Below are 27,122 nucleotides of genomic sequence, written 5' to 3' on the forward strand. Positions count from 1 at the left end.
CAGTTTTGAGAGTTTTTGAAATGTATTAGTTAGGTTAGCGGAACTGAAATCAAGCGAATAGTGTTCAAGAGGATGTGATGCCAGATGTCATGGTATGGGGGTTGCCACATGTAGTTGGAAGGAGGGATGATTCCGTTTTGTTGTGGTCCTAGGTATAAGTAGGAATCCTGGAGCTAGGAGTAACTGGCCAGAAGAAGCACTCAGTGTGTCTTGGAGAAAAGTACCATGAATCTAGCATGTTATCTTCAGCACCATGTCAGTGGACAGAGCCTTGTAATCTGGACTGATGGACAACCTGACATCCTAGGAACCTTCATTTCATGCAAGCAAACACTCGGCTAGATTACGAGTTTTGCGTTATGAGTAAAAAAGCAGCGTTAAGGCTCATAACGCTGCTTTTTTACTACCACTGCTATTACAAGTCTTGTAGGTACAGCTGTCCCGCACACTTTTTTGGCCGTATCGCAAATCAACTTACGCAATTTTCATAATTTTTTTTTTTCAATGGGACTTCCATTGCGCCAGTATTACAAGCTTTTTTTGAGGCCAAAAACTGAGCGTTACAGCCTATCCCGCAAGATTCGTAACGTATTCTAAAGTCAGTAGTTATGAGTTTTACACTACAGAGCTGTAGCATAAAACTCATAACTAAAGTGTAAACTAACACCCATAAACTACCTATTAACCCCTAAACCAAGGCCCTCCCACATCGCAAACACTAAAATAAAGTTATTAACCCCTAAACCACCGCACTCCCGCCTCGCAAACACTAGTTAAATATTATTAACCCCTAATCTGCTGTCCTTAACATCGCTGCCACCTACCTACATTTATTAACCCCTAATCTGCCGCCCCGAACGTCGCCGCCACTATACTATATTTATTAACCCCTAAACCTAAGTCTAACCCTAACACCCCCTAACTTAAATATAATTAAAATAAATCTAAATAAAATCTACTATTAATAACTAAATAATTCCTATTTTAAACTAAATACCTGTAAAATAAACCCTAAGCTAGCTACAAAATAACTAATAGTTGCATTGTATCTAGCTTAGGGTTTATTTTTATTTTACAGGCAAGTTTGTATTTATTTTAACTAGGTAGAATACTTACTAAATAGTTATTAACTATTTAATAACTACCTAACTAAAATAAATACAAATTTACCTGTAAAATAAAACCTAACCTGTCTTACACTAACAAAAAAAATTTACAAGATTTTTAAACTAATTACACCTAATCTAATAGCCCTATCAAAATAAAAAAGCCCCCCAAAAAAAAAAAAAAATCCTAGCCTAAACTAAGCTACCAATAGCCCTTAAAAGGGCCTTTTGCAGGACATTGCCCCGAAGAAATCAGCTCTTTTATCTGTCAAAAAAATACAAACAACACCCCAACAGTAAAACCCACCACCCACACAACCAACCCCCCAAATAAAACCCTAACTAAAAAAAAATAATCTCCCCATTGCCCTGAAAAGGGCATTTAGATGGACATTGCCCATAAAAGGGCATTTTGCTCTATTGCAGCCCAAAGCCCTAACCTAAAAATAAAACCCACCCAATAAACCCTTAAAAAAACCTAACACTAACCCCTGAAGATCCACTTACAGTTTTGAAGAGCCCACATCCATCCTCAACGAAGCCGGGAGAAGTCCTCAACGAAGCCGGGAGAAGTCCTCAACGAAGCCGGGAGAAGTCTTCATTCAAGCCGGGAGAAGTGGTCCTCCAGATGGGCAGAAGTCTTCATCCAGGCGGCATCTTCTATCTTCATCCATCCGGCATGGAGCGGGTCCATCTTCAAGACATCCGATGCGGAGCATCCTCTTTTTCCGACGACTACCCGACGAATGAAGGTTCCTTTAAGTGACGTCATCCAAGATGGCGTCCCTTAGATTCGGATTGGCACGTCATCCAAGATGGCGTCCCTTAGATTCCGATTGGCTGATAGAATTCTATCAGCCAATCGAAATTAAGGTTGAAGAAATCCTATTGGCTGATTGGATTGCCAATAGAATGCAAGTTCAATCCTATTGGCTGATTGCATCAGCCAATAGGATTTTTTCAACCTTAATTCCGATTGGCTGATAGAATTCTATCAGCCAATCGGAATGTAAGGGATGCCATCTTGAATGACGTCACTTAATGGAACCTTTATTCGTCGGGTAGTCGTCAGAAGAAGAGGATGCTCCGCGTCGGATGTCTTGAAGATGGACCCATTCCGCGCCGGATGGATGAAGATAGAAGATGCCGTCTGGATGAAGACTTCTGCCCGTCTGGAGGACCATTTCTCCCGGCTTCGTTGAGGATGGATGTCGGCTCTTCAAAACTGTAAGTGGATCTTCAGGGATTAGTGTTAGTTTTTTTAAGGGTTTATTGGGTGGGTTTTATTTTTAGGTTAGGACTTTGGGCTGCAATAGAGCTAGATGTCCTTTTAAGGGCAATGCCCATCGAAATCCCCTTTTCATTGCAATGGGGAGCTTAGTTTTTTTTAGTTAGGATTTTTATTTGGGGTGTTGGTTGTGTGGGTGGTGGGTTTTTCTGTTGGGGGGGGTTGTTTGTATTTTTTTTACAGGTAAAAGAGCTGATTTCTTTGGGGCAATGCCCCGCAAAAGGCCCTTTTAAGGGCTATTGGTAGTTTAGTTTAGGCTAGGGGATTTTTTTTATTTTGATAGGGCTATTAGATTAGGTGTAATTAGTTTAAATATCTTGTAATTTGTTTTTTATTTTGTGTAATTTAGTGTTTTGTTTTTTTGTAATTTAGATAATTGTATTTAATTTAGTTAATTGTATTTAATTTAGGTAATTTATTTAATTGTAGTGTAAGGTTAGGTGTTAGTGTAAAGCAGGTTAGGTTTTATTTTACAGGTAAATTTGTATTTATTTTAGCTAGGTAGTTATTAAATAGTTAATAACTATTTAGTAACTATTCTACCTAGTTAAAATAAATACAAACTTGCCTGTAAAATAAAAATAAACCCTAAGCTAGATACAATGTAACTATTAGTTATATTGTAGCTAGCTTAGGGTTTATTTTACAGGTAAGTATTTAGTTTTAAATAGGAATTATTTAGTTATTAATAGATTTTATTTAGATTTATTTTAATTATGTTTGTTAGGGGGTGTTAGTGTTAGACTTAGGTTTAGGGGTTAATAAATTTAGTATAGTGGCGGCGACGTTGGGGGCGGCAGATTAGTGGTTAATAAATGTAGGTAGGTGGCAGCGATGTTAGGGGCAGCAGATTAGGCGTTAACAATATTTAACTAGTGTTTGCGAGGCGGGAGTGCGGCGGTTTAGGGGTTAATATGTTTATTATAGTGGCGACGATTCCGGAGCGGCAGATTAGGGGTTAATAAATAGAATGTAGGTGTCGGCGATGTCGGGGGCGGCAGATTAGGGGTTAATAAGTGTAAGATTAGGGGTGTTTAGACTCAGGGTTCATGTTAGGGTGTTAGGTGTAAACATAAAATGTGTTTCCCCTTAGGAATCAATGGGGCTGCGTTACGGAGCTTTACGCTGCTTTTTTGCAGGTGTTAGGCTTTTTTTCACCCTGCTCTCCCCATTGATGTCTATGGGGAAATTGTGCATGAGCACGTACAACCAGCTCACCACTGACTTAAGCAGCGCTGGTATTGGAGTGCGGTATGGAGCTCAATTTCGCTCTATCTCACTTCTTGTCTTTTAACGCCGGGTTTAGGAAAACCTGTAATATCAGCGCTGTAGGTAAGTGAGCGGTGACAATAACGTGCAAGTTAGCACCGCACCCCTCATAACACAAAACTCGTAATTTGGCCGACTGTGAATTAAGATCATTAAAACCACTGTTAACTTTTGTCAATCTGAGTGAACTACAGGGGTATTGATCCAAATTTTACTATATGTACAATAAAAACAATAAAAAAACTTCCCTTTCTTAGTCACAGATCATTTGTAGAATTGAGGAACGGTATTAATTCTGCAGCCTGATGGTCACTTTACCAATAGAATGTAGGCAGCAAATTGATAACTGATTCATTAGAACAGTAACCAATCAGATGCACCTACTGTCTCCTTTTAACGGCTTAACTTCTATTCGACTGGCAGCTTCTACCTTCCCTGGTACTAATAATACAATAAAACAGAATTCAGAGAACTAAAATAACGGAGCTGCTATCTTGGAGACACATAAATTCTAGAAGGTCACTCGTAAGCTATGGAGACAATATAAATTGCTAAAGTGACTCAGTTAACAGCCTCTTGATGTGTCCTGAAACTTATAATATATATATATATATATATATATATATATATATATATATATATATATATATATATATATAATAGTAAACGGTACAGAGGGGGAGTAAATAATTCTGTGATTGGACAATTAATGCTTTTTAAATCTAAAGATACAGTTTAGCGACAGTAAGCAAAACTAGCAGGATCCTAATTTGGACAGGACCAGCTCATCAAGATTTTTAACCTTGGGCTAGAGGAAAGTTTCATAGAAAGCTAGTAAACCCAAGAAGGAAAGTGGTTAGATTGGGACTGCCCCCACAACATCATTTTTATTTTTTATTATGGTTTCATCTAAGAATATTGTAGACAAAAAGATTCATACCACATACACATGTTAGGAACAAACATCACAAGCATCAGTGGTGCCTAGCAGACATAATTTAGACATACCCATAGTTATGATATCTAACATCAATATACTAAAAATGACTTAACTCTGCATAAACAGAGTCATTATTATCATCTAGGCTGTATCAGTTCTGAAAGAGAAACTATACAGTTTTGACATTTTGCATTTTAAAGCCTGGATTCTAATAGGTACACAGCAAACTTTGTTTAAGCCACGCCCCTCAATGGATACCAAATATCTCCACATCCCCTAACAAATGACTCAGTACAAGATCCCAAAGCCCCCATGGTAAATCCAGGCAGAATGGTGAGATTTTGCAAAAAGATACCTGGAACCTTTCTATATACTGTATCTACTGCTGATAACTCCACATGGTATAACCAGCGGGGGACTTTCCACATATCTCACCTGAAGATTTACAACTGAAGCTGAGTTCCAGCAAACAGAACTACTGCCATAACCTTGGTGTGCGGATGCATGGATGTCAGTGTGTTGGGACACCAGGCAAACAAAGCTGACACGTCAGCAATGTTATTTCCCTTGTGGTCCTCTGTTCCCCAGACCTTAAAGGGACAGTGTACACCAATTTTCATATAACTGCATTTAATAGACACTACTATCAAGAAGAATATGCACAGTTACAGATGTAAAAATCCTGTATAAAACCTTTTAAAATGTACTTCGAAGCTCCCAATTTAGCACTGTTAATGAGGTTAGGCTTGTTCACCCAGTGAAAGGGGCTAGGAAAGCAGAAAGAGTAGACAACCCCCTCACCTTCCCTGCATATGAAAAAACAGATTACACAAACAATGGCAGAAAGAATCTTTAGACCTGGGTCTATATCTGATACTTTGGGACTTAGTTAGGAGTCTAAAAATCAGCACATTCGGCTAGATTACGAGTTTGGCGTTAGCCTTAAAAAGCAGCATTAAGGGGTCCTAACGCTGCTTTTTAATGCCCGCTGGTATTACGAGTCAGGCAGGTACAGGTGTACCGCTCACTTTTCTTCCGCGACTTTTCCATACCGCAAATCCCCTTACGTCAATTGCGTATCCTATCTTTTTAATGGAATTTTCCTGACGCTGGTATTACAAGTCTTGGAAGAAGTGAGTGGTACAGCCTCTACCTCCAAGACTCCTACCGCATATAAAAGTCAGTAGTTAAGAGTTTTATGGGCTAAGGCCGGAACACAAAGCTCTTAACTAAAGTGCTAAAAAGTACACTAACACCCATAAACTACCTATTAACCCCTAAACCGAGGCCCCCCACATTGCAAACACTATAATAAAATTATTTAACCCCTAATCTGCCGACCGGACATCGCCGCCACCTACATTATACCTATGAACCCCTAATCTGCTGCCCCTAACATCGCCAACACCTACATTATATTTATTAACCCCTAATCTGCCGTCCCCAACGTCGCCACCTAACTACAATTATTAACCCCTAATCTGCCGACCGGACATCTCCGCCATTATAATAAATGTATTAACCCCTAAACCGACACACTCCCACCTCGCAAACACTATAAAATTTGTTATTAACCCCTAATCTGCCACCTCCAACGTCGCCGCTACTATATTAAATGTATTAACCCCTAAACCTAAGTCTAACCCTAACACCCCCCTAACTTAAATCTATTTTTAATAAATCTAAATAAAATTACTATAATTAAATAAATGATTCCTATTTAAAACTAAATACCTATAAAATAAACCCTAATATAGCTACAATAAAACTAATAGTTACATTGTAGCTATTTTAGGATTTATTTTTATTTTACAGGCAACTTTGTATTTATTTTAACTAGGCACAATAGTTATTAAATAGTTATTAACTATTTAATAACTACCTAGCTAAAATAAATACAAAAGTACCTGTAAAATAAACCCTAACCTAAGTTACAATTACACCTAACACTACTCTATAATTAAATTAATTACCTAAACTACCTACAATTAAATTAAATAAACTAAATTACGAAAAGAAACAAACACTAAATTACAGAAAATAAAAAAGAAATTACAATATTTTAAACTAATTACACCTAATCTAATCCCCCTAATAAAATAAAAAAGCCCCCCAAAATAATAAAATGCCCTACCCTACACTAAATTACAAATAGCCCTTCTAAGGGCCTTTTGCGGGGCATTGCCCCAAAGTAATCAGCTCTTTTACCAGCCCTTAAAAGGGCTTTTTGCGGGGCATTGCCCCAAAGTAATCAGCTTTTTTACCTGTAAAAAAAAGAAATACAATACCCCCCCAACATTACAACCCACCACCCACACACCCCTACTCTAAAACCCACCCGATCCCCCCTTAAAAAAAACTAACACTACCCCATTGAAGATCACCTTACCTTGAGCCATCTTCATCCTATCCGGGCACAAGTCTTCATCCTATCCGGGCAGAAGAGGACATCCGGACTGGCAGACATCTTCATCCAAGCGGCATCTTCTATCTTCATCCATCCGACGAGGATTGGCTCCATCGTGAAGACCTCCGGCGCGGAACATCCTTCTAGGCCGATGACTACACGACGAATGGCTGGTCCTTTAAATGACATCATCCAATATGGTGTCCCTCGAATTCCGATTGGCTGATAGGATTCTATCAGCCAATCGGAATTAAGGTAGGAAAAATCCGATTGGTTGATTTAATCAGCCAATCGGATTGAAGTTCAATGCCCCGTAAAAAGCCCTTTTAAGGGCTGATAAAAGAGCTGATTACTTTGGGGCAATGCCCCGCAAAAGGCCCTTTTAAGGGCTGGTAAAAGAGCTGATTACTTTGGGGCAATGCCCCGCAAAAGGCCCTTTTAAGGGCTATTTGTAATTTAGTGTAGGGTAGGGAATTTTATTATTTTGGGGGGCTTTATTATTTTATTAGGGGGATTAGATTAGGTGTAATTAGTTTAAAATATTGTAATTTCTTTTTTTAGTTTCTGTAATTTAGTGTTGTTTTTTTCATAATTTAGTTTATTTAATTTAATTGTATTTAATTGTAGGTAGTTTAGGTAATTAATTTAATTATAGAGTAGTGTTAGGTGTAATTGTAACTTAGGTTATTGTTTATTTTACAGGTAATTTTGTATTTATTTTAGCTAGTTAGCTATTAAATAGTTAATAACTATTTAATAACTATTGTGCCTAGTTAAAATAAATACAAAGTTGCCTGTAAAATAAAAATAAATCCTAAAATAGCTACAATATAACTATTAGTTATATTGTAGCTATATTAGGGTTTATTTTATAGGTAAGTATTTAGTTTTAAATAGGAATAATTTAATTAATTATAGTAATTTTATTTAGATTTATTAAAAATAGATTTAAGTTAGGGGGTGTTAGGGTTTGGGTTAGACTTAGGTACGTAGGTGGCGGCGACGTTGGGGGCGGCAGATTAGGGGTTAATAAATATAATGTAGGTGTCGGTGATGTTAGGGGCAGCAGATTAGGGGTTCATAGGTATAATGTTGGTGGCGGCGGTGTCAGGAGCAGCAGATTAGGGGTTAATAATATAATGCAGGTGGCGAGGATGTCGGGGGCGGCAGATTAGGGGTTAATAAATGTAAGGTTAGGGGTGTTTAGACTCGGGTTCATGTTAGGGTGTTAGGTGTAGACATAAAATTAATTTCCCCATAGGAAACAATGGGCTGCGTTAGGAGCTGAACGTTGCTTTTTTGCAGGTGTTAGTTTTTTTTTTTCAGCCTTCTCAGCCCCATTGTTTCCTATGGGGAGATCGTGCATAAGCACGTTTTTGCCAGCTTACCGCTACCGTAAGCAACGCTGGTATTACAGTGAGAAGTGGCACTAAATTTGCTCAACGCTCACTTTTCTGAGGCTAACACAGCCATTCAGAAAACTTGTAATACCAGCGTTGTTTAAAGTGAGCGCTGGAGAAAAAAGGAGATTTAGCAACGCAAGTCTTTACCGACAAAACTCGTAATCTAGCCGATTGTTATTAAAAAAAGACAAAAAACTGTACATTGTTGCAAAAAAACTCTCCCACATGGACTATATAAATGTATCATCTACAAAACATTTATGCAAAGAAAAATGTCTACAATGTCCCTTAAAAACTTGCATCCACTTTTAGAGCCCTCCCCACCCAGGTCTCACCCAATCACTTCTTTGCAATGTCTGGGCTGTTACATGCACAGGGCCACCCCAGCCTGTGAAGCTCAGATGACAGAAATGTTGTTAGTGAGAGAATAATCCACCATAGCACTCCTTTCTGCTGCGTTCCCTGGCTCAGGTGGCAGGACCTACAGTTAAAGGTTCCAGTTGCTGGGATACCTCATCTAATTAACAGGAGAAGTGCAAATAGTTCCAGAGGCTGCAGCAGTCTCCCCTATAAACTGATCTTGATAAGCCTCCAATAAGCATGTCTGCTCCTATAATATCTATCATGGCGTCTCCATGACGATCCTTTAGTACATGTAGTTACCGGCTCAGTATTGAAGCGCTATTAAGCAATGTTAGCGTGAGACACAGACCCGTGCAGTGCTATTACCCCATATACAGTGAGGAGGGGTTGCAGGCCTAACCGCTTGCGTGCTGCTGAAGGCTCCAGTAGTGAAAATTGTAAAAAAGCAGGACGGTACCTTACAAGAGTGGTATCAATCAATCAATTCACACAAAGCTACTTAATTGGTCTCAGTTTTAAATCACTCCCGGGTTACCTGATATACAGCAGATTTATAGCTGCACTCCCTCTGCTTACAACATTGCTATCATGGCAGCAGCCAGACCCCCTCCCCGTTTGTAAAGACTTTAAACGTTTTATAGAAAGAAAAAGATAAAGCAGCATGAAACAAATAGAATCTTAAATTAAAAATAAATCCAATTTACTTCTGTGGTAAAATCCACCTCTGTCTCTTGGTCTCTTTTGTAGTTCCTTTCCATGCAAGCATACTGAGGTAGGCCCAGACGTGTGCACCGCTGTGTATAATTTTTTTACAAACATTTCTGCAAACACTGCTTTTTCTAATGAAAAGGTGCTAAATTTACAAATCAAGGATACCAAGATGAAGTAGATTTGATATAATAAGTAAAAGTTTTTTTTAATTCCGCTCTAAGTCACGTTTCCTTTTTAATTTCTACGTCCTTTTTATGTCAGTGCAGTGCTTTAGATACCAGGTGTGTTTGTAAGTATACAGTGTATAGTGAGATCTCAGTAAAATTAGATGTCTGGCTTTAGGGAACGGGGACCATGTTTGTGGCCTACAAGTTCATTTTGTGAAAGCAGGAGAATTTAGTATCTAAGATCTTTTCCTCATTATAAGCAAATCTCCAAATAAATCTTCTCCACAGAAGGATTTAGACGGTGAATATTTTGAACTACATGTGTCCATATAGTTTTAGATAGTCAAGGGGATTATATTTGTTTTATTTCTGTTTTTTTACAGGAAAACAGAAAGAGGCAGTTATTCTAGTCTACAAATAACAATATATGAAGATGGTGTTATCTAGAGCCTTGGGGCATGGTAGTGCCCTTCTTGCCCTAGCTAAAAGCAGGCAAGTGTCACCTAATAGTGCTATACATATTGAAGATGCCAGTACTAATGGGCTGATCTATGGCAGATGTATATTTAGAAACCCAATAAAAAAAAAAACATGCCCTACGTTAGTGCAAATTGGATGGATTGCTGCTTTATTGGTGCAAATCATGACATCCTTGCCCTAGGTTAAGGAAAGCCTTGTGTTTTTCTATGCATGTTACTAGTGTGAGTAGAGAAGTACTCATCTTGCTTTCATGCCTCTGCAAATGTATTTACCAGGTCAAATATTAAAAAAAATCCCCTCATAGAATGCTTGTTATATTTACATGGATACACAGTCATGGTGTATGTTATGGTATCACTTTATTCCATCCATATTTAATTCTAGTAGACTTTAAATTAGTACTAAATATTGTTTCCATTTTTGTAAACAGTTTTTTTCCTCTTTAAGTATGAAATGGACATGTCCCAAATGAATAAATGGCTTCTCAAATTCATGGCAGCTTTTAACTTGCATTGCTTTGTCCAAATGTCATTGATATTTATTACTTAATTATAAATATTTTATGCATCACACTAGGAGTCTGTTAGAATAACCATCGTTTTGTTATTTTGGGCACCAGATATGACACTCCATATTTAACCTAGATCTACATATGAGACCTAACATAGTGTTTTTAGTTTTTATCCTTGTGAAATTGTCTTGTTATAAACTAAAACGTTATTAATGTGAAGAACAATCATCAATTCATTCCTTTTGTAACATGTCTGACCGGTTTATCAAGGTGTATGGGCAAGTCTTCGTTCAAGCAATCGCTTAATCACGACCCAGACTCCCCTTATTGATGTTGGAGCACGGCTGGCTGGAAAGGATCATGTCGTACCCTACAGTGACAACTCCGCTTTGCAGAATCAGCTATTGAAGCGCCAGGCAGCTCTCTATATTTTTGGGGAGAAATCTCAATTAAGGGTAAATTTTAATTTTTTTTAGTGGATGCATAAATGAAGATCATAACATATCAAATAGAAATGAATGCTAAGTTTAGAGCATTGTTTCTCAATCGCGGCTCTCAAGTACCCCCAACAGGGCAGGTTTTCATTATAGCTGAACCAGTGCATAAGTGAATTAATTAGCTGATGGGTGAGAGCAGGTTAGTAACCATGGTTACTGATCAGCTGATTATTTCACCTGTGCACTGGTACTTGAGGATTGAGGTTGAAAAAACACTGGTTCAGAGGAATCAAATTTATCTCCTCCAATAAGTAAAAAGTATGTTGTCCTTTATAAAATATGCAATTAAAGATACTATAAAAACATTCCTTAATTAGAATTAATCTAAAAATATGCCACCTATGTAATTTAAATTTACATCTGGACAGTGAAGCTGAGTTTATTCTAACATGTTTATTGGAACATTTGTGTATACTTTAGTATGTTTACACTCACTTCATTAATTTAATATTCCCTGCAAATACAACAAAAGATGTAATCACTAAAGTCTCTGAATAGTTGCTGAATATTTGCTCAGGGTTTATAATTGAGGTTCACTTAAACATACAATTTGATAATCCCACGACCCATATTCTTAATCCATCCTGCATTTTTTCGCCTCTTGTAATGTTTAAAGGACATTGCTCTGCGTGTGACTCCACTAAAATCCTTTCTGCACAGTTATTTGCTTCATTCATATCACACGTCCGTTCCTAGAAAAGAATGTGCCCCATCTTCTATAACCCTAACACATTAAATTCTTTATTTGAGGAATTTCTGCCCTGTAATTTGTGTCATGGTTCTGTAGCTTCATGTATTTGTCTTATCAGGCTGTTCATTTGCCTTTATCACTTGACCCAGAGGTCTGTTGACACATGTGGAGCACGCTGTAAGACGATGATTTGGCTTCAGTAATTTCCAGTATTTTTATCCAGTAGGAATGGAGAACAAATTACTTAAATGGACAGGCTAGTCAAAATGAAATGTTCATGATTCAGATAGGACATGCAATTTTATCCAACTTTCCAATTCATTTTTAGCATCAAATTTGCTTTGTTCTCTAAACTCATCATTTTCTGAAATAAGGGGTCAGTCTGCAGGGACTTAGATACAGGTAATCACAGAGGTAAAAAGTATATTAATATAAACGTGTTTGTTATACAAAACTGGGGAATGGGTAATAGAGGGATTATCTATCTTTTAAAAAAATGACAATTCTGGAGTAGACGGTCCCTTTAATAAGGGCTATTCTGCAGACATACATTGTTTTATTTTGGTATGTTTTCATGGTGTTGCTTTTGGTTTTTGTTCCAAGTATCCGAACATTAAGTTTTATCATAGATTATTCTTCTAAACAAGGATACACTGGCTAAGCAGGTAGAACATACTATTTTAAACAACTTTCTAAATTCATTTTTGTTGTCTATTTTGTTTTATGCTCTTGCTATCCTTTGTTGAAAATAATTTCTAGGTAGGTTCAGGAGCAGCAATACATTACTGGGAGGTAGCTGGTGATTGGTGGCCACACATATATGCCTTTTTTTCATTGGTTCGCATGATGTGTTCAGCTAGCTCAGTAGTGCATTGCTACTCCTTAAACAAAGGACACCAAGAAAATGAAGCACATTTGATAGTAAAAGTAAATTGTAAAGTTGTTTAAGATGGTGTGCTTTATCTGAATCATGAAAGACAAATTTTCTGTTTCATCTCCCTTTAACTGTTTTTATACATACCTGCTTGGGTATTGTTTATTATTTCTTATCTGCTGTGGCCAGTTAAGCACATGTCTATATAATGATATAGGGTTAGGCTAGGGGAATTTATATATTTTTGGCAGAAGCTGTTTATTCCAAGAATATTGTTTGTGACAAGAGGTCACAATTTGGCTGGAGGAAAAGATTTTTAATCTCCAGCAACATAAATATTTTTTCACTGTAAGAGCAATCAAATTGTGGAACTCATTACCTAAGGAGGTAGTAAATGCCAATACCTTAGATACATTTAAAAATGGTTAGATACATTTCTGGTTAGAAACAAAATCCAGGGATATGATTGCTTGTGTTTAATTTGTCACCTTTGTTAATGGGATTAATTTAAGATCAACTGGGGATTTTTTGTAAATTTTTAAGATTTGTATAGGTTGAACTCAATGGACTTATGTCTCTACCAGTGTTTCCTCTAAGGCCAGTTTTGTGTGCGGCCCAGCAGTGAAACAGTTAATAAGAGAACCATACCTTCCAGTCTGCATTGTGCAATGTTTGCTAATTGCAGGGTGTGGTTACTTGATTAACTGTTTCACTGCTGGACCGCACACAAAACTGGTTTTAGGGGGAACAGTGGTCTCTACTATATTATAGTAAAATAAGGCAATCTAAAGTATATTAAAATATATTTTACTGCCTTAAAAAAAAATATTAAGCATTTCGAGTTTTTCTCCCTTTAACAAGGGCTGTGTAAACAGAGTCATTATGGACTGTAAATGTAGTAGCCTTTTCTTAATGTATTGTTGGAGTGATATGAATGAGGATTGCTACATGCTGTCTTCCTTAGCTTGTCCAACACAGAGATGAGGAACGTGTGATCATTTCACCCGTGCAAGCGAGTAGGTTGTATAGAAGTAACTTATAGGTACTTATATTGAGACACTGATACTGCCAAGAAAAGGTGACATTAAATACCTCTTGCTTTTGTGTAAAAGCAAACTCTGTAACTTGCAAATACTGCAAATAAAATAGCTGGTTTAGGTAATTTGCAGCATTTTGCTTTTTGACCTTTCTAGGTGATAAAGCAAACACTTTATACAATTTAAGTTAAAGGCACTTAAAACCCATAATATATTTCTCTTATAAATGTTTAATTATTCCAGTTATGCATCGTTAGAATATACTTTACCTTAACATTCTTATACCTTAAAGGGACATAATGCTCATATGCTAAATCACTTGAAACTGATGCAGTATAACTGTAAAAAGCCGACAGCAAAATATCACCTGCGCATCTCTATGTAAAAAAGGAAGATATTTTACCTCGGCTCACCAGAGTAAATTCTGTGTAAAAAGTTATACTCAGCTGCTGCCCAGCTGCAGGTAAAAAAGAATTAAAAAAAAATAAGAAATGAACAGCAGCCAATCAGCATCAGCAGTGCTGAGATCATGAACTCTTTTTTTTTTTTTTTTTTTTCTTTTGTAAATGTTTTTATTGAACATTATATCTGATAATACATATCATTGGAGACGCAGCTCCGCATTGTGACATTTCCATTCATTGTCATCTTAAATTACCATATGTTAAATTCTAAAAATTATACTATACCAGTTTTAAACTAACTCAACATTCTGAAAAGATTCTTTGAACCAACCCGACAACAGATTTAAGAAAAAAGAAAAACTGAAAAACGGAGACCAACAAAATAATAACACATTAGGAACATCAATACATTGAATCAAATATCCTTTCCCCCGGGTATCCCCGGGAAATAAGACCTATGATATTCCTATCCAATTCACTTCCTGACCTAATAAAGGCCATCCCGGTACACAATACTTAATTGCCAGTCTTATTCTCTGTCTTCCAATACATACATTTGTCCATGTTCATTTTTACTCTTAAACCTGGGATTAATGACCACTCTGAGATGACGACCTTTATCTGGTGTTTCTATAACTACCACCCTGCGGGTATCCAATACTTCTCTCAGACCCTTCATATCTTCTATCCGATCTATTGGGGCTACTTTCTCAACATCTTCTATATCTACTTTTCGTCAATGTCCGCGCAACATCTACCATTTTTATCTAAGAAAAACTTATTTACTACGGGCGAGAGTGTCGAAGGCCGGGGGGGGGGGGGGAGACACACAAAAAAAAAAAAAAAAAAAAAAAAAACCCCTCTTGTACTTTTCTTTTATTTATATCCAGGATGGATGTGTTGCCTCATCTCCTCACCCAATGTGCCGGTAAAGTTCCTGCTACTACTAGATTTAGAAAAGGAACTGAGCTTTGTAAAGGATCAAGAAACTGCAGCTGTAACGCCCTCGGCCAGGCTTCGATATATTTTTCCCACTTGCTGAAATACCTTTTGTAATGTTTCTCTGTGCTTTTTAGATCCTGTCTTTCCACTATCATTTGAAATTTCATGCTGTTTATAAACTCCTTCATATTTGGCACCTCTTTATGTTTCCATTTCTGGAATATGAGACTGCGTGCTGCCAAAATGGCCAAATTTGTAAGATTTTTATCTCCTATATTTTCCGTCTGATACAAAAAAAATATCTGTATTGCTTCCAAATTTATTTTAACAATTAAATATTTGTTGAGCCAGAACTGAATTTTTCGCCAGAATTGCTGTACTTTCGGGCAGCTCCATAAACAATGCATCAGATCTGCTTTTACGTGGTTACATTTATAACAGCTTATTGGAGTTGTTCTGGCCCAACCACTAATTCTCTCTGGCGTCAAATAAAAATTATTTATCAATTTTGCATGCGACTCCCGCCAACTAATTCTCTCCGTGGCTTCCTCCGCCCTTTTAATACTATCCACTATATTTTCGCTTTGTATGGAAGGAAAATATCTGAGAAATTTTTCCGTATTCAAATTTATTTGTCTCATTCCTAATCTCTGTATTATATTCTGATACCATATAGCTATAGACCGCTTTCCAGCCTGATATAGCTTTAGACCCGGCTCAATCCCGGGCTGACACCAGTCCGCACCATATCTCATAATATAAGTGTTTATATAGTGTCTTATCTGGAGGTATGTATAAAAATGTTTAGCGGGTAAATTATATTCTGTCGCCAAGCTCTCGAAGGTTCGTATTAATCCCTCCGGCCCCGTTGTTATTTGTGAGAAGTATTCCAATCCCATGCCTTGCCATTCACGAAAGATCCTGTTATGTAGCCCCGGTGAAAAATCTACACACCCAACAATCGGCAGCAGTGCTGACACTTGGTATTCTTGACCCACTGTATCACAATATTTTTGCCATGCCCAAACTATACTAGTGAATGTTACTAAATTCACCACATTACTTGGTAAATTCCTATACGGACAATGCAGTATTGCTTTCAGATTGAAAGGTTTGACTATCTCAGTTTCTAGTTTATAATAGGTAATATATTCTGACTCGGTTAACCAGTCTATTCCGAATTTAATCAAAGTTACATAATTGTAATACCTAATATTAGGGAAGGCAAATCCACCATGTTTTTTTGCATAACTCAGTTTTTCAGTTGATATACGGGCCTTCTGCTTGCCCCAGATAAATAATGAACATGCTCTATTATATTTGTCAATATCTTTCTTTTTAATCACTAATGGTAAATTTTGCATGCGAAATAATATCTTTGGGAAGAAAATTGTTTTTATCAGTATGATACGGGCAGATAGTGACAAATAATACATGTTCCACTTTCCTATTTCTGATTCCATATTATCGAATAGTTCTTTATAATTCAACTGATACCACTCACCAGGGTTCCGTGAAATTTTGATCCCTAGATAACTAATATACTGGACCTCTTTAAAAATTGTGTTTTGACTCGCCTTAGTTTTATTTATCCATAAGATTTCGGATTTCGCGGGGTTTATTTTGTAGCCTGTGAATGAGCTAAATACCTTGATAATCTGTAGAAGTTGTGGGATACAGGTAACTGTGTCATACAAAAAAAGTAAAATGTCATCCGCGTAGAGCGAGATCGTCATTCTTTCTGCCCCTATCTTCAGTGGGGCTACTTTATGTCTAATATATATGGCAAGTGGTTCGAGCGCAATGTCAAACAATAAAGGGGAAAGTGGACACCCTTGACGAGTTCCCCTTTCAAGAACTACTGGTTTAGATAATTCCCCATTGATTAGCAGCTGTGATTTCGGTGTCTTATAGATCAGTTTAATCAGGTCGAGCAGGGCACCGGCAAGGCCAAACTTCTCCAGAGATTCAAAGAGGTGGTCCCATCCTATAGAATCAAATGCCTTTTCGGCGTCTATTGTTACTATTGCAATATCTTTATCTCCCCGTTTCCTTCTCTGCCCCGCGGTGCCCTGCCCGGCCCAAAAAAAGTGCTCCACCGTTGCTAACACCCGTCTCATATTACGTACAGAATTCCTTCCTGGTACGAACCCGACCTGATCTGGATGTATTAGATCTGATATTGCTTTTTTTAATCTATCCGCTATTATAGACATTAATATCTTGTAGTCATGATTTAATAATGAGATAGGGCGATATGATGATAAATTTGTAGCATCTTTCCCTTTTTTTAATATTAATGATATAATTGCGTCCGAAAAATAAGGGGATTTCATTTCTTTCTTAATATAATAACCGTTATATAACTTAGTTAACGTCCCTATTATTATTTCTGAAGTCATCTTATAAAATTCAGCCGAGAGGCCATCCGGCCCAGGAGCTTTTCCTGATTTGGCTTTTTGAATAGCTCTTAACACCTCTCCTTCCAGAATTGGAGAATTAATCTGCTGTAGTGCCTCAGGCGTTACTTTAGGAATTTTTATCTGCTCCCAAAATTGTTGCTTACTTTCTGTGTTTACTTCCTCCTTCGAGTATAGCTTTTGATAAAATTGAAAAAATGCTTCTTTAATTGCTGTAGGGCTGGTGTATGTATTCTTACCTTCCTTAATTGTGGAGATTATATTTTGTTTCTTACGAAACTTAGTTATCTTAGCTAAGTGTTTTGCCGAAACTCCCTGTACTCCTTGGAATCTTGCCCTACATTTTGCCTCTTCATGTGCCCATTTTTCTTTCATAAATTGTTCCCTTTCTGTTTTTGCATATACATATTTTTCCCAGTTAACCCGGTTAGAGCTATTCAAGTACCTCACGTATGCATTTCTAACTTGATTTGCCAATTGAATTTCTCTCGCCTTATTTTTACGATTTAAGTTGACCATATATACCTTTATCTCGCCGCGTATGACCGCTTTACCTGCCTCCCACAAAATCTCCAGCTCATCAGCATAATCTCTGTTGAATGCGATGTACTCTTTCCACTTGTTTGAGACCCAGTTACTAAATTTTGGAGTGTCCGACATATAGCCAGGAAATCTGAAAGTGTTTATCCTAGAGCTCGACCTATCATGGAGTAGTATCCTGAAACTAATTATTGAATGGTCCGATATTATTATCTCTTCTATGTGTGTCCTGATTTCATGTTTTAAAAGATGTTCATCTATTAAGAACATATCTATTCTGGAAAAGCATCGATGTGCCTTAGATTCGCACGTATAAGATCGTTCGTCCGGATGTTGCAAACGCCATATATCGTGTACTTTAATAGTTTTCAGAAAATTACGAAAAATTCTTGCCTCCCGATGATATGCCTGTCTGCGACCCACCTTAGATCTATCGCTGTCAGGATATGACGTTGTGTTCATGTCGCCTGCTATTATCAAATTCTGGCCTAAATACGGTGTCAGTTCCTTTATTATCTGCTGCCAAAAATTAGCTTCAAATGTGTTGGGTGCGTATATATTACACAGGGTCCATATTCTCTCATCTATTTTGATTTGCATAATAATGAATCTACCCTGAGGGTCCAATTTTGTTTTTAATATCTCATAATCTAAACTTCTGTTCAATAGTATAGCTACCCCACATTTACGTGACACGCATGGGGTTGCAATGACTTCTGCCAGCCAATTAGTTCTCAATTTATCTATTTCAGCCGCTTTTAGGTGCAATTCTTGCAGAAATATAATGTCAGGCTTTTGCTTTTTCAATAATTTAAAAATGTTCTTGCGCTTAATGGGGGAGGTTATCCCTCCCACATTCCATGATACACAATTAATTGCCACACTCATCCTTTTCTATTCTATTAGGTGTCAGAAAAGGGGAAAAAATAAAAGAAAAGAGAAAAAAAAAAAAAAAAAAAAGATCATGAACTCTTTTACTGTGATCTCATGAGATTTGACTTAACTCTCATGAAATTTCATTGTAAACTTCCTTACACTGAATAGGGAAATAACATGAGAGTGCACGAGGCTCAATCCTTCGGCTGTTCCGGGACAGACATACTGATATACTGCTTAGAAGTCCTTTACAATGGGATGGGGCTACTGAGAAACTTTTGAGGTAAAATATCTTTCTTTTTTTCATAGAGATGTTCAAGTGATATTTTCTAGTCAGCTTTTTACAGCTATACTGCATCACTTTCAAGCGTTTAAACATTTGGGTATTATGGCCCTTTAAAGAGAATGTTTACCCTACATTGTCTCTCTTTTAATTTTTTCCCAATTATCCATTTTACCTGCTGGAGTGTATTAAATTGTTTACAAATAGTTAATTTACATTTTTATCAGAATTTGAAATAGCTGATTTTGCCTGTGGTATCCCTACCTATATTTCTATACTTACATATTGGCTATAGAAAAGATGTATAAACATAGCCAGCAGAATAAATTACACTACCAGTGATGGTAGGAGAGATATGTAAAAAAAAAAAAAAAAAAAGTTAATTTATTTCAGGTGGTGAGAGTCCACAATCCATTACTCATGGGAATTACTCTCCCCTACCACTAGGATGAGGGAAATATTCCCAAACCCCAAGAGCTCCATGGAACCCCTCCCACTTCATAGGTTCCTCAGTCTTGTCTTTGCCTCCACTGGAGGACGGTGAAGAATGAAGATGTGCATATGATTCTTCAGTGAGAGGGGCTTTCAGTCTATGTTCAGGCCCGTTTCCCCTCAGAGTACAGTGTTTGTCAGAGGGATGTATAGTATGGGAAATTTTATATTCGTCGCAGGGACTTGTCTTTTGCGTCCTCTTAAGGATCTTCAATATACTCCTATTCCATAATCTCTGCTGATATGTTTCAGTACTGGTTTGGCATTCTACTAGTTGTTTACTAGTAGATAAGTGTCTGTTGGTAAGTATCATATTTACATGAAACTGTAGCCATATTTGGACAATTTATAATTATACATTTATATATATATATATATATACACAATTAAAAATAAGAAAGAGAAGACAGAAAGAAATAAATAATTAATCAATCCTATCCAGCACCCTGAAAATATAGACAATTCTTTATACTGTAATTCAAGGTGATGATCAATCAATGCTAACAAATATGATATGTAAAAGTGACTGTATATAACAATGCATTAAACAACAATTGGTTTATACTTGATTTAATTTTGTGACTAAATACAAGCTTAATGAATAATCACCAAACACAAACTTTAAATATTGTTATAGTCCTGGATGGCATTAAATATTATCCAAAGGATTAATTACTTCACCAACCATAAGAGGTAAGTCCTGTAGCTTTAACGGTTTTGCAAAAATATTCACTCTCCTCACTGAAAGTTTTTCTTTTTAAGTCAGTGAAATCCCATCAGGGAACAAATAATGGACTAAAATTCTAGGGATAGTGCACACTAAGAATTCCATTTTGAGGCACTCCTTATCAATCCCCTTCGCTATGCGAATCACCAGTGTCCGTGTAGCAGGATATCCCTCACTTCTTCTCAGGGAGAAGTGTCATCAATCACAGAGTTTGCTTACATCAGCACCCCATAACAAGGCTTCCAGCTGTATACACAGGGTAACTTCTTGCCGCTTATAATCACCTATTCTTTTCTCCTTAATCACAGTGGTATCTTAGCCACTTATCTTCATCTAGTAAGACAATACAAGTTCTATACGTTCCAGTAATACCAGGTTTGTGATGATGTTGCACTTCAACGGTCATAAACGTATTCTTTTGACCGGAGTGCTACGCCAAGCTACGTGCGTTTCACCCTTTAGGCTTAGGGCTTCTTCCGGCTGACAATATGGTTATGTCATTGTAACATCTTTTTATTGGTTTGTGTAACTCCTCCTTCCACTTTTCGATGTGTCTTTTGTTTTGCCAGGTGAAATATTTTAAAAGTGAAAAACATTAGTATATTTTGTTACAAAATTGCAGTGATTCATTCATTCATTCAAAAGGAAACAAGTAATAATGAAACTGTAAATGTTTGTATAGAAAATAACACACTTATTTGATACAAATTACAAGTTATAAGTTTGTCTTGATCCTGGGGAAATTTCCAGTTCATGTTATTACTGCTTTACAATATATCTTTTATGCTTTTTATACTGATCTTTTTTATTTTTAACATTTCCAACTTATTAAATTAGTATCCTTAACACAAGAAAGATTCTTATTTCACCGGCCATTTCATATAACTCCTTAAGGGGTGGGAACCATTCTTTCCAATTTGCAAGTCAAGATTGAAACAACTTAATATAGTTCTACACTTAGGGGTAGATTTAACAAGTGCCGGGCAGCGAATCAAGTCTATCCGACATTTCTAGTGAAATACTTGTGCAATGCTGCCCCCTGCTCACCATCGCCCGCTAGCAGGGGGTGTCATTCATCCCACCTATCTATAACCTTACGACCGCTGCTTCTTAACTTCCATTTGATGGGCGTAGAAAGCAGCATTGGCTGCTTGTTAAATCTACCCCATAGAGTTAACTATAAGTTGGTCTAAAAATGGTGCAAAGTTAATTTCTTCATTTAACCATTTTGGTTTTTATGATTGTAGGTTGTAAATCCACCTACATTCATTTTGCAATAACATCTTGTCTAGATCTCTTCCTCTCCCTTTTAAAGGGACACGAAACCCATATTTTTTCTTGCATGATTTAGAAAGAGCATGCAATTTTTAAAAAACGTTCTAATTTACTTGTATTATCTAGTATGCTTCATTCTCTTTATATTCCTTGCTGAAAAGCATATCTAGATAGGCTCAGTAGCTGTTGATTTCTGGCTGCACATAGATGCCTTGTGTAATTGGCTCTCCCATGTGCATTGCTATTTCTTCAACAAAGAATTTTTGAAAAATTAACCAAATCAGATAAAATGAGTAAATTGGAAAGTTGTTTAAAATTGTATCCTCTATCTGAATCACAAAAGAAAAAATCTGGGTTTAATGTCCCTTTAAAGTAATTTTTCAGGGAGGCGGAGCTTGCCAGCAAATGGAGTAGCAGCACTTCTATGTAGCTCCACATAGAACATGATAAATAACATCAGTTTTACACATTTATTAGGGGAATTTTACTTCAAAAAGCCCTCTGGGTGTTGGCTATATGAGCAGTGATCATCCAGTGTTGCTTTGGATTGGCTCCCTGCTAATTTCCGGTATACCCAAAAACGAGAACCAGCAGATTTCTAGGAAAGGCCGCGGCTGCGGCCTACCCCGGAACTCCCGGCCCTTAAAAGGGGAACAAAGAGGCCAGTGACCAATTCGACAACAGATGAACAGCAGAGAGACCCCATGAGACTACCAAGGGTGAGATGTGACCCATTTGACTGCAATCAGCTATAAACACCCCAGGAGCTCTCTCCCAAAACGTAGCAGAAGACGATTAGCTGCACACACCTAGATAGCTGACTTTATACTTTGGGACACTTTGCAGCTGAACCATTACCCTTTAGGGGCTTAAAATATAAATTGAAGGACCAACACCATACTTTTACAGGACCGCCAGTGGCGGGAAAAGTGGCCATCTTTCCTTGCAGCCTCTGATACAAGACAGCACTCTTTTTGAAACGGTGCAGCTTGCACCCAATCCATTGGTCTACAAATATATTATAGAGAGCTGAGAGACTAGACTGGTACTTTTCCAAATAACTTTCAGTCACTGAATCTTAGTGCTGTATGAGAGAAGGATTGCTGACCACCAGCATCGCTTTACCCACTGAATCTAATATAAAGCACCCAGAACCCTAGGAATCTAATCTGAGCTGCGACAACTTAATAACACTGTGGTACTACTCTCTCCCCTCCCTTTTCCTGTCATCCTTGGAGGTGGTGGGTCATATCCTAAAGCCCTTTCTCCGTGATCGTCCTGTGAGGACACTGTCCCTGGGGAGTAGAGATAGGCCTGCAGTAGTGTGAATCCCCAAAAAAGCAGTGTAATTGAAACCTAAAAATATGCTAAACCTTTAGCTGCTGATCCCCTATGCTGTGCAGGTGCTGGCTGATATCCTGCTGGGCTGTTAAAATGAGTCACATGGAGGTGTCTGGGGAGCTGTATCCCGGAATTTATTATCCATAACAGGAAAGAGAGCACCAACATCATACCAGGGCCACCTCGGCAATACACATGCATATATGAATAGAGACGGGTGGTGTGGACCTCCCCCTCCAACTTTTAAGAGCTTCAAAAGTTTCCTTTTCTGCATTGAGCGGATCATACTCCTATCGACATCTGATCCTTGACCCACGACACTACTTCACAGAGGTGACCTGGGGGTTCTCACGGGTCTCCCGAGATGTCTGCCAGGAAATCCTCTATAGACAAACGAAATAAGTCTACATCCTTGAACACTTACTTTAAGTCATCCAAATCAATGAAACAGATAGACCAACCAGATACTGAGATCCCAGAAGACATGGACTCAAGATTCAGAGACAGCACTATCAAACACAGATCAGACCCCGGTGACCAAGGCAGATCTGAAATCTTTAGTTTCAAAGCAAGATATCTCAACCAGCTTCGATAAATTATGGACTAAAATTGATTCCATGCACACGGCAGTTACTGCCAGTCTAACAGAGATCAGGTCTGACATTGCAGAACTAGGAGGCAGAATGGATACAATCGAAGAACACACAGAAGCAATCACAGAGGACATGAATGGACTTTCACAAACAATAGCCTCACATCACCAACTGTTCACAGAGATGCAAGACAAGATAGAAGATCTGGAGAACAGGATAGAAGAAGTAACTTAAGGCTAAAAGGTATCCCGGAGACAGTTGTTGGTAAAGGCCTACCTACTTATCTACAGCAACTCTTCAGAAGCATAACAGGAAATAAAGGAGACAATGAGTTCACTATGGAAAGAGCCCACAAAGCTCTGAGGGCTAAACCTAAGGGTGAGGCTCCGCCACAAGATGTTATAGTAAAGATGCTGCTCTTCCACAATAAGGAACTGATACTCTTGGCAGCTAGAAATGCTCCTACTTTCAAATTCCAGGGGTCAGTTGTTCAATTTTATCAAGACCTGTCCTTTAGGACTCTCCAAAGACGGAACTCTCTACGCCCTCTAACTCAGCTATTGAGGAAACAACAGATTCAATACAAGTGGGGGTTCCCTTTTGCTCTATATATATTGAAGGACGACTTGATCGGGGAAGCAGCCGACATCCCACACCTATGCCAACGATTGGGGCTAGAAACACCAAAACTGCCTGACTTGCCGGTCTCGGCCCAACCATTGGAATCCCAGGCACCTCTGAAGTCAAACACCATTCAAACACTAGATGGAAAACCGTCAGCAAAAGACGTCCTAAGAATAAATGAAACGCAGCCTCCCATTTGGGAATTCTTCTGGGAGAAAAGAAATGGGCAAATATCTAAAATGAAGTATCCTTTTCTGTGACTCTCCATTGAGCGGGTGGTCGCTGTGAGACCTGCTACAGAGGTACTGTAAGTTGAGTAGTTATGATACGGGACTCCCTTTGTAGACTTTCAGGTTATTACTGAAGATATCTGCAGGTATTGGTGTAAAGCAGGGAAGTGAAAGGAAGATGGACTGCAGACACAATATGCCTGTAGAAAGGACAGGGCCCATGCTTGTTGTTTTTGTTCTCTATTGTATAGATATAGCAATTGCACAGTTATTTAAATGTTATTTGTCTTATTATCTAACCCTCTTGCTATGTTTATTTTTGATGGTTAATTTACTAAGTTGTTGTTGTACCCACACTTCCAACCATGCCCTTCTCTTAGAGCCACATATTGTTGTGGCACACCACACTCTCCCTAATGAAACATTTGCAGAATGGATAGATGTTATCTCTGGTCAGAGAGATATCTGGTGCATAGACTTTGTCACAATGTGTCCTAGCATACCTATGGTTCGCACTATTACCCACTTAGATGGCCCCAAAAATTAAATTAATTCCTCACAACGTGAGAGGTTTGAATACGGATGTAAAAAGCCGAGTGGCAATGAACCAATACATAAATATTAAAGCCAATATTCTTTTCTTACAGGAAACTCACTTTCTTAACAATCAGGTTCCTAAATATTGGTCCAGATACTTTCAACAACATTACCATGCCACAGCCTCTACTAAAAAAAGGGGAGTCTCCATCTTGATTCACTCTGCCCTTAATTTTACACTTGAATCCACAACCTCAGATGAGGGAGATATTTAATAGTTAAAGGTCAAATTGACAACACAGACATAGTACTCTGTAATATATACGCACCCAATACAAAGCAGACGGAATTCTTTGCCCATATATCGTATCTTCTAACTCAGTGGTCCTAGAATAGGATAATAATGGCTGGAGATTTTAATATTAACCTATCTCTGATCCCAACATCCAACCGGGAGACCTTGTCACATAAGAAACAACACCACAATCGGGATATTAAACACATTCAGGAACACCTTGCATCCCACACTCTTATAGATACCTAGCAGGCCTTATATGGTACTACAAACAACACCACCTACTACTCTGCTGCACATAAGTTTTACACAAGAATTGACTATATTTATACCAGCCAAATCTTTCATCCAATCTTACTCTCATCTGAGATTCACCCCTGCGTTTGGTCCGACCACTCCATACTGTCGTTATTATTAGACGGGGTACAAGATAATAAACTAGAAAAATTGTGGTCCTTTGACCCGCAATATTTTAAGCAGCCCTTAGCACAGGACCATATCTTAAAAAATCTTAAAGAGTACTGGGACATAAATATTGATACCACCTCCAATCCTTTATATACCTGGGCAGCCCATAAAGCATATCTAACGGGAATACTAATGCAGGGGAAAGCGGCACATACTAGACTACTTCGAAAACAGATATCTACACTCCACCAAGAGATAGACAATTTAGAGAAGTTACACAGACTTACACACAATGAGACTGCCTTGAGAACCTTGCAGTCAAAAAGGACCACATTGGCTAACCTACTGACTACTAATGCAACTAAAACACTACATAAATTAAAAGTACAATACTTCATATTTGCCAATAAACCGGACTGGTATCTGGCGCACAAAATACAGGAGAGAAATAAAGCTATGGCTATTCCTATTATACAACAAGCCATTGGAGATACGACAGCATCTCCTCAGGGGATAGTTGACTAATTCGCAAAGTACTATGCCCAACTTTATGACGGACATTAGACTATACACTACTTACACTACATAACTTTCTAATTGATGCACATCTCCCAGTTATCTCTGAGGAGGACAAAAATACCTTAAATGCCCCCATATCTCCAGCAGAGGTCATACAGGTTATAAAAGAGTTAAAAGTGGGAAAGGCAGCGGGGCCGGATGGATTCCCGGGTGATTATTATAAACTATTCCGTACAACATTATTGACCCACCTCACAAAATTTTTTAATCATTTCTTAGAGGGCCAGGAAATACCCGAGGAATTACTGGGAGCTAAGATTGTGGTTATTTCTAAAGCAGGGAAAAATCTTAAACTATGCGCCAGCTATCGCCCTATATCGCTCATAAATCAAGATCTAAAGATATTTACCAAGATATTGGCCAACCGCTTAAAAACAATACTACCCTCACTTATCCACCCGGACCAGGTGGGCTTTGTGGCAAACAGGGAGGCCCCGGATAATATAAGAAGAATGATAAATATCATGGATCATCTTGGAAGAGAGAAAACGCCTTCTCTGCTCCTATCTCTAGATGCGGAGAAGGCTTTCAATAGAATTGATTGGGGTTACATGATGATGCGACGCATGGGTTTTGATGGTCCCTTTATTAAAGCAATCCAGGCAATCTATTCTAACCCCACCGCACAGGTGGTATCAGCAGGTTACAGGTCTAAACCATTCCCCATAAGGAATGGGACAAGAGAAGGATGCCCTCTTTCTCACCTAATATTTGCAATCTGCATAGAGCCCCTAGCAGCTAGAATAAGATTTTCTCCAGACATCACTGGCGCCACAATAGCTAACCATGAATACAAACTCACCCTGTTCGCG

General features: G+C 38.0%; 1 protein-coding gene across 1 annotated transcript in view; it reads left to right on the forward strand.

Moving 5' to 3' along the window:
* SBF2 (SET binding factor 2) overlaps positions 1-27,122 on the forward strand; it is a 1,344,181-nt gene that overhangs the window by 1,167,808 nt on the left and 149,251 nt on the right. The window contains exon 30 of the mRNA XM_053720592.1: positions 10,916-11,100. Coding sequence (XP_053576567.1) covers positions 10,916-11,100 — 185 coding nt within the window. The remainder of the gene's footprint in view (positions 1-10,915; positions 11,101-27,122) is intronic.

The sequence above is a fragment of the Bombina bombina genome, chromosome 7 (genome assembly GCF_027579735.1).
Source record: "Bombina bombina isolate aBomBom1 chromosome 7, aBomBom1.pri, whole genome shotgun sequence".
In the NCBI taxonomy this organism is placed as follows: Eukaryota; Metazoa; Chordata; class Amphibia; order Anura; family Bombinatoridae; genus Bombina; species Bombina bombina.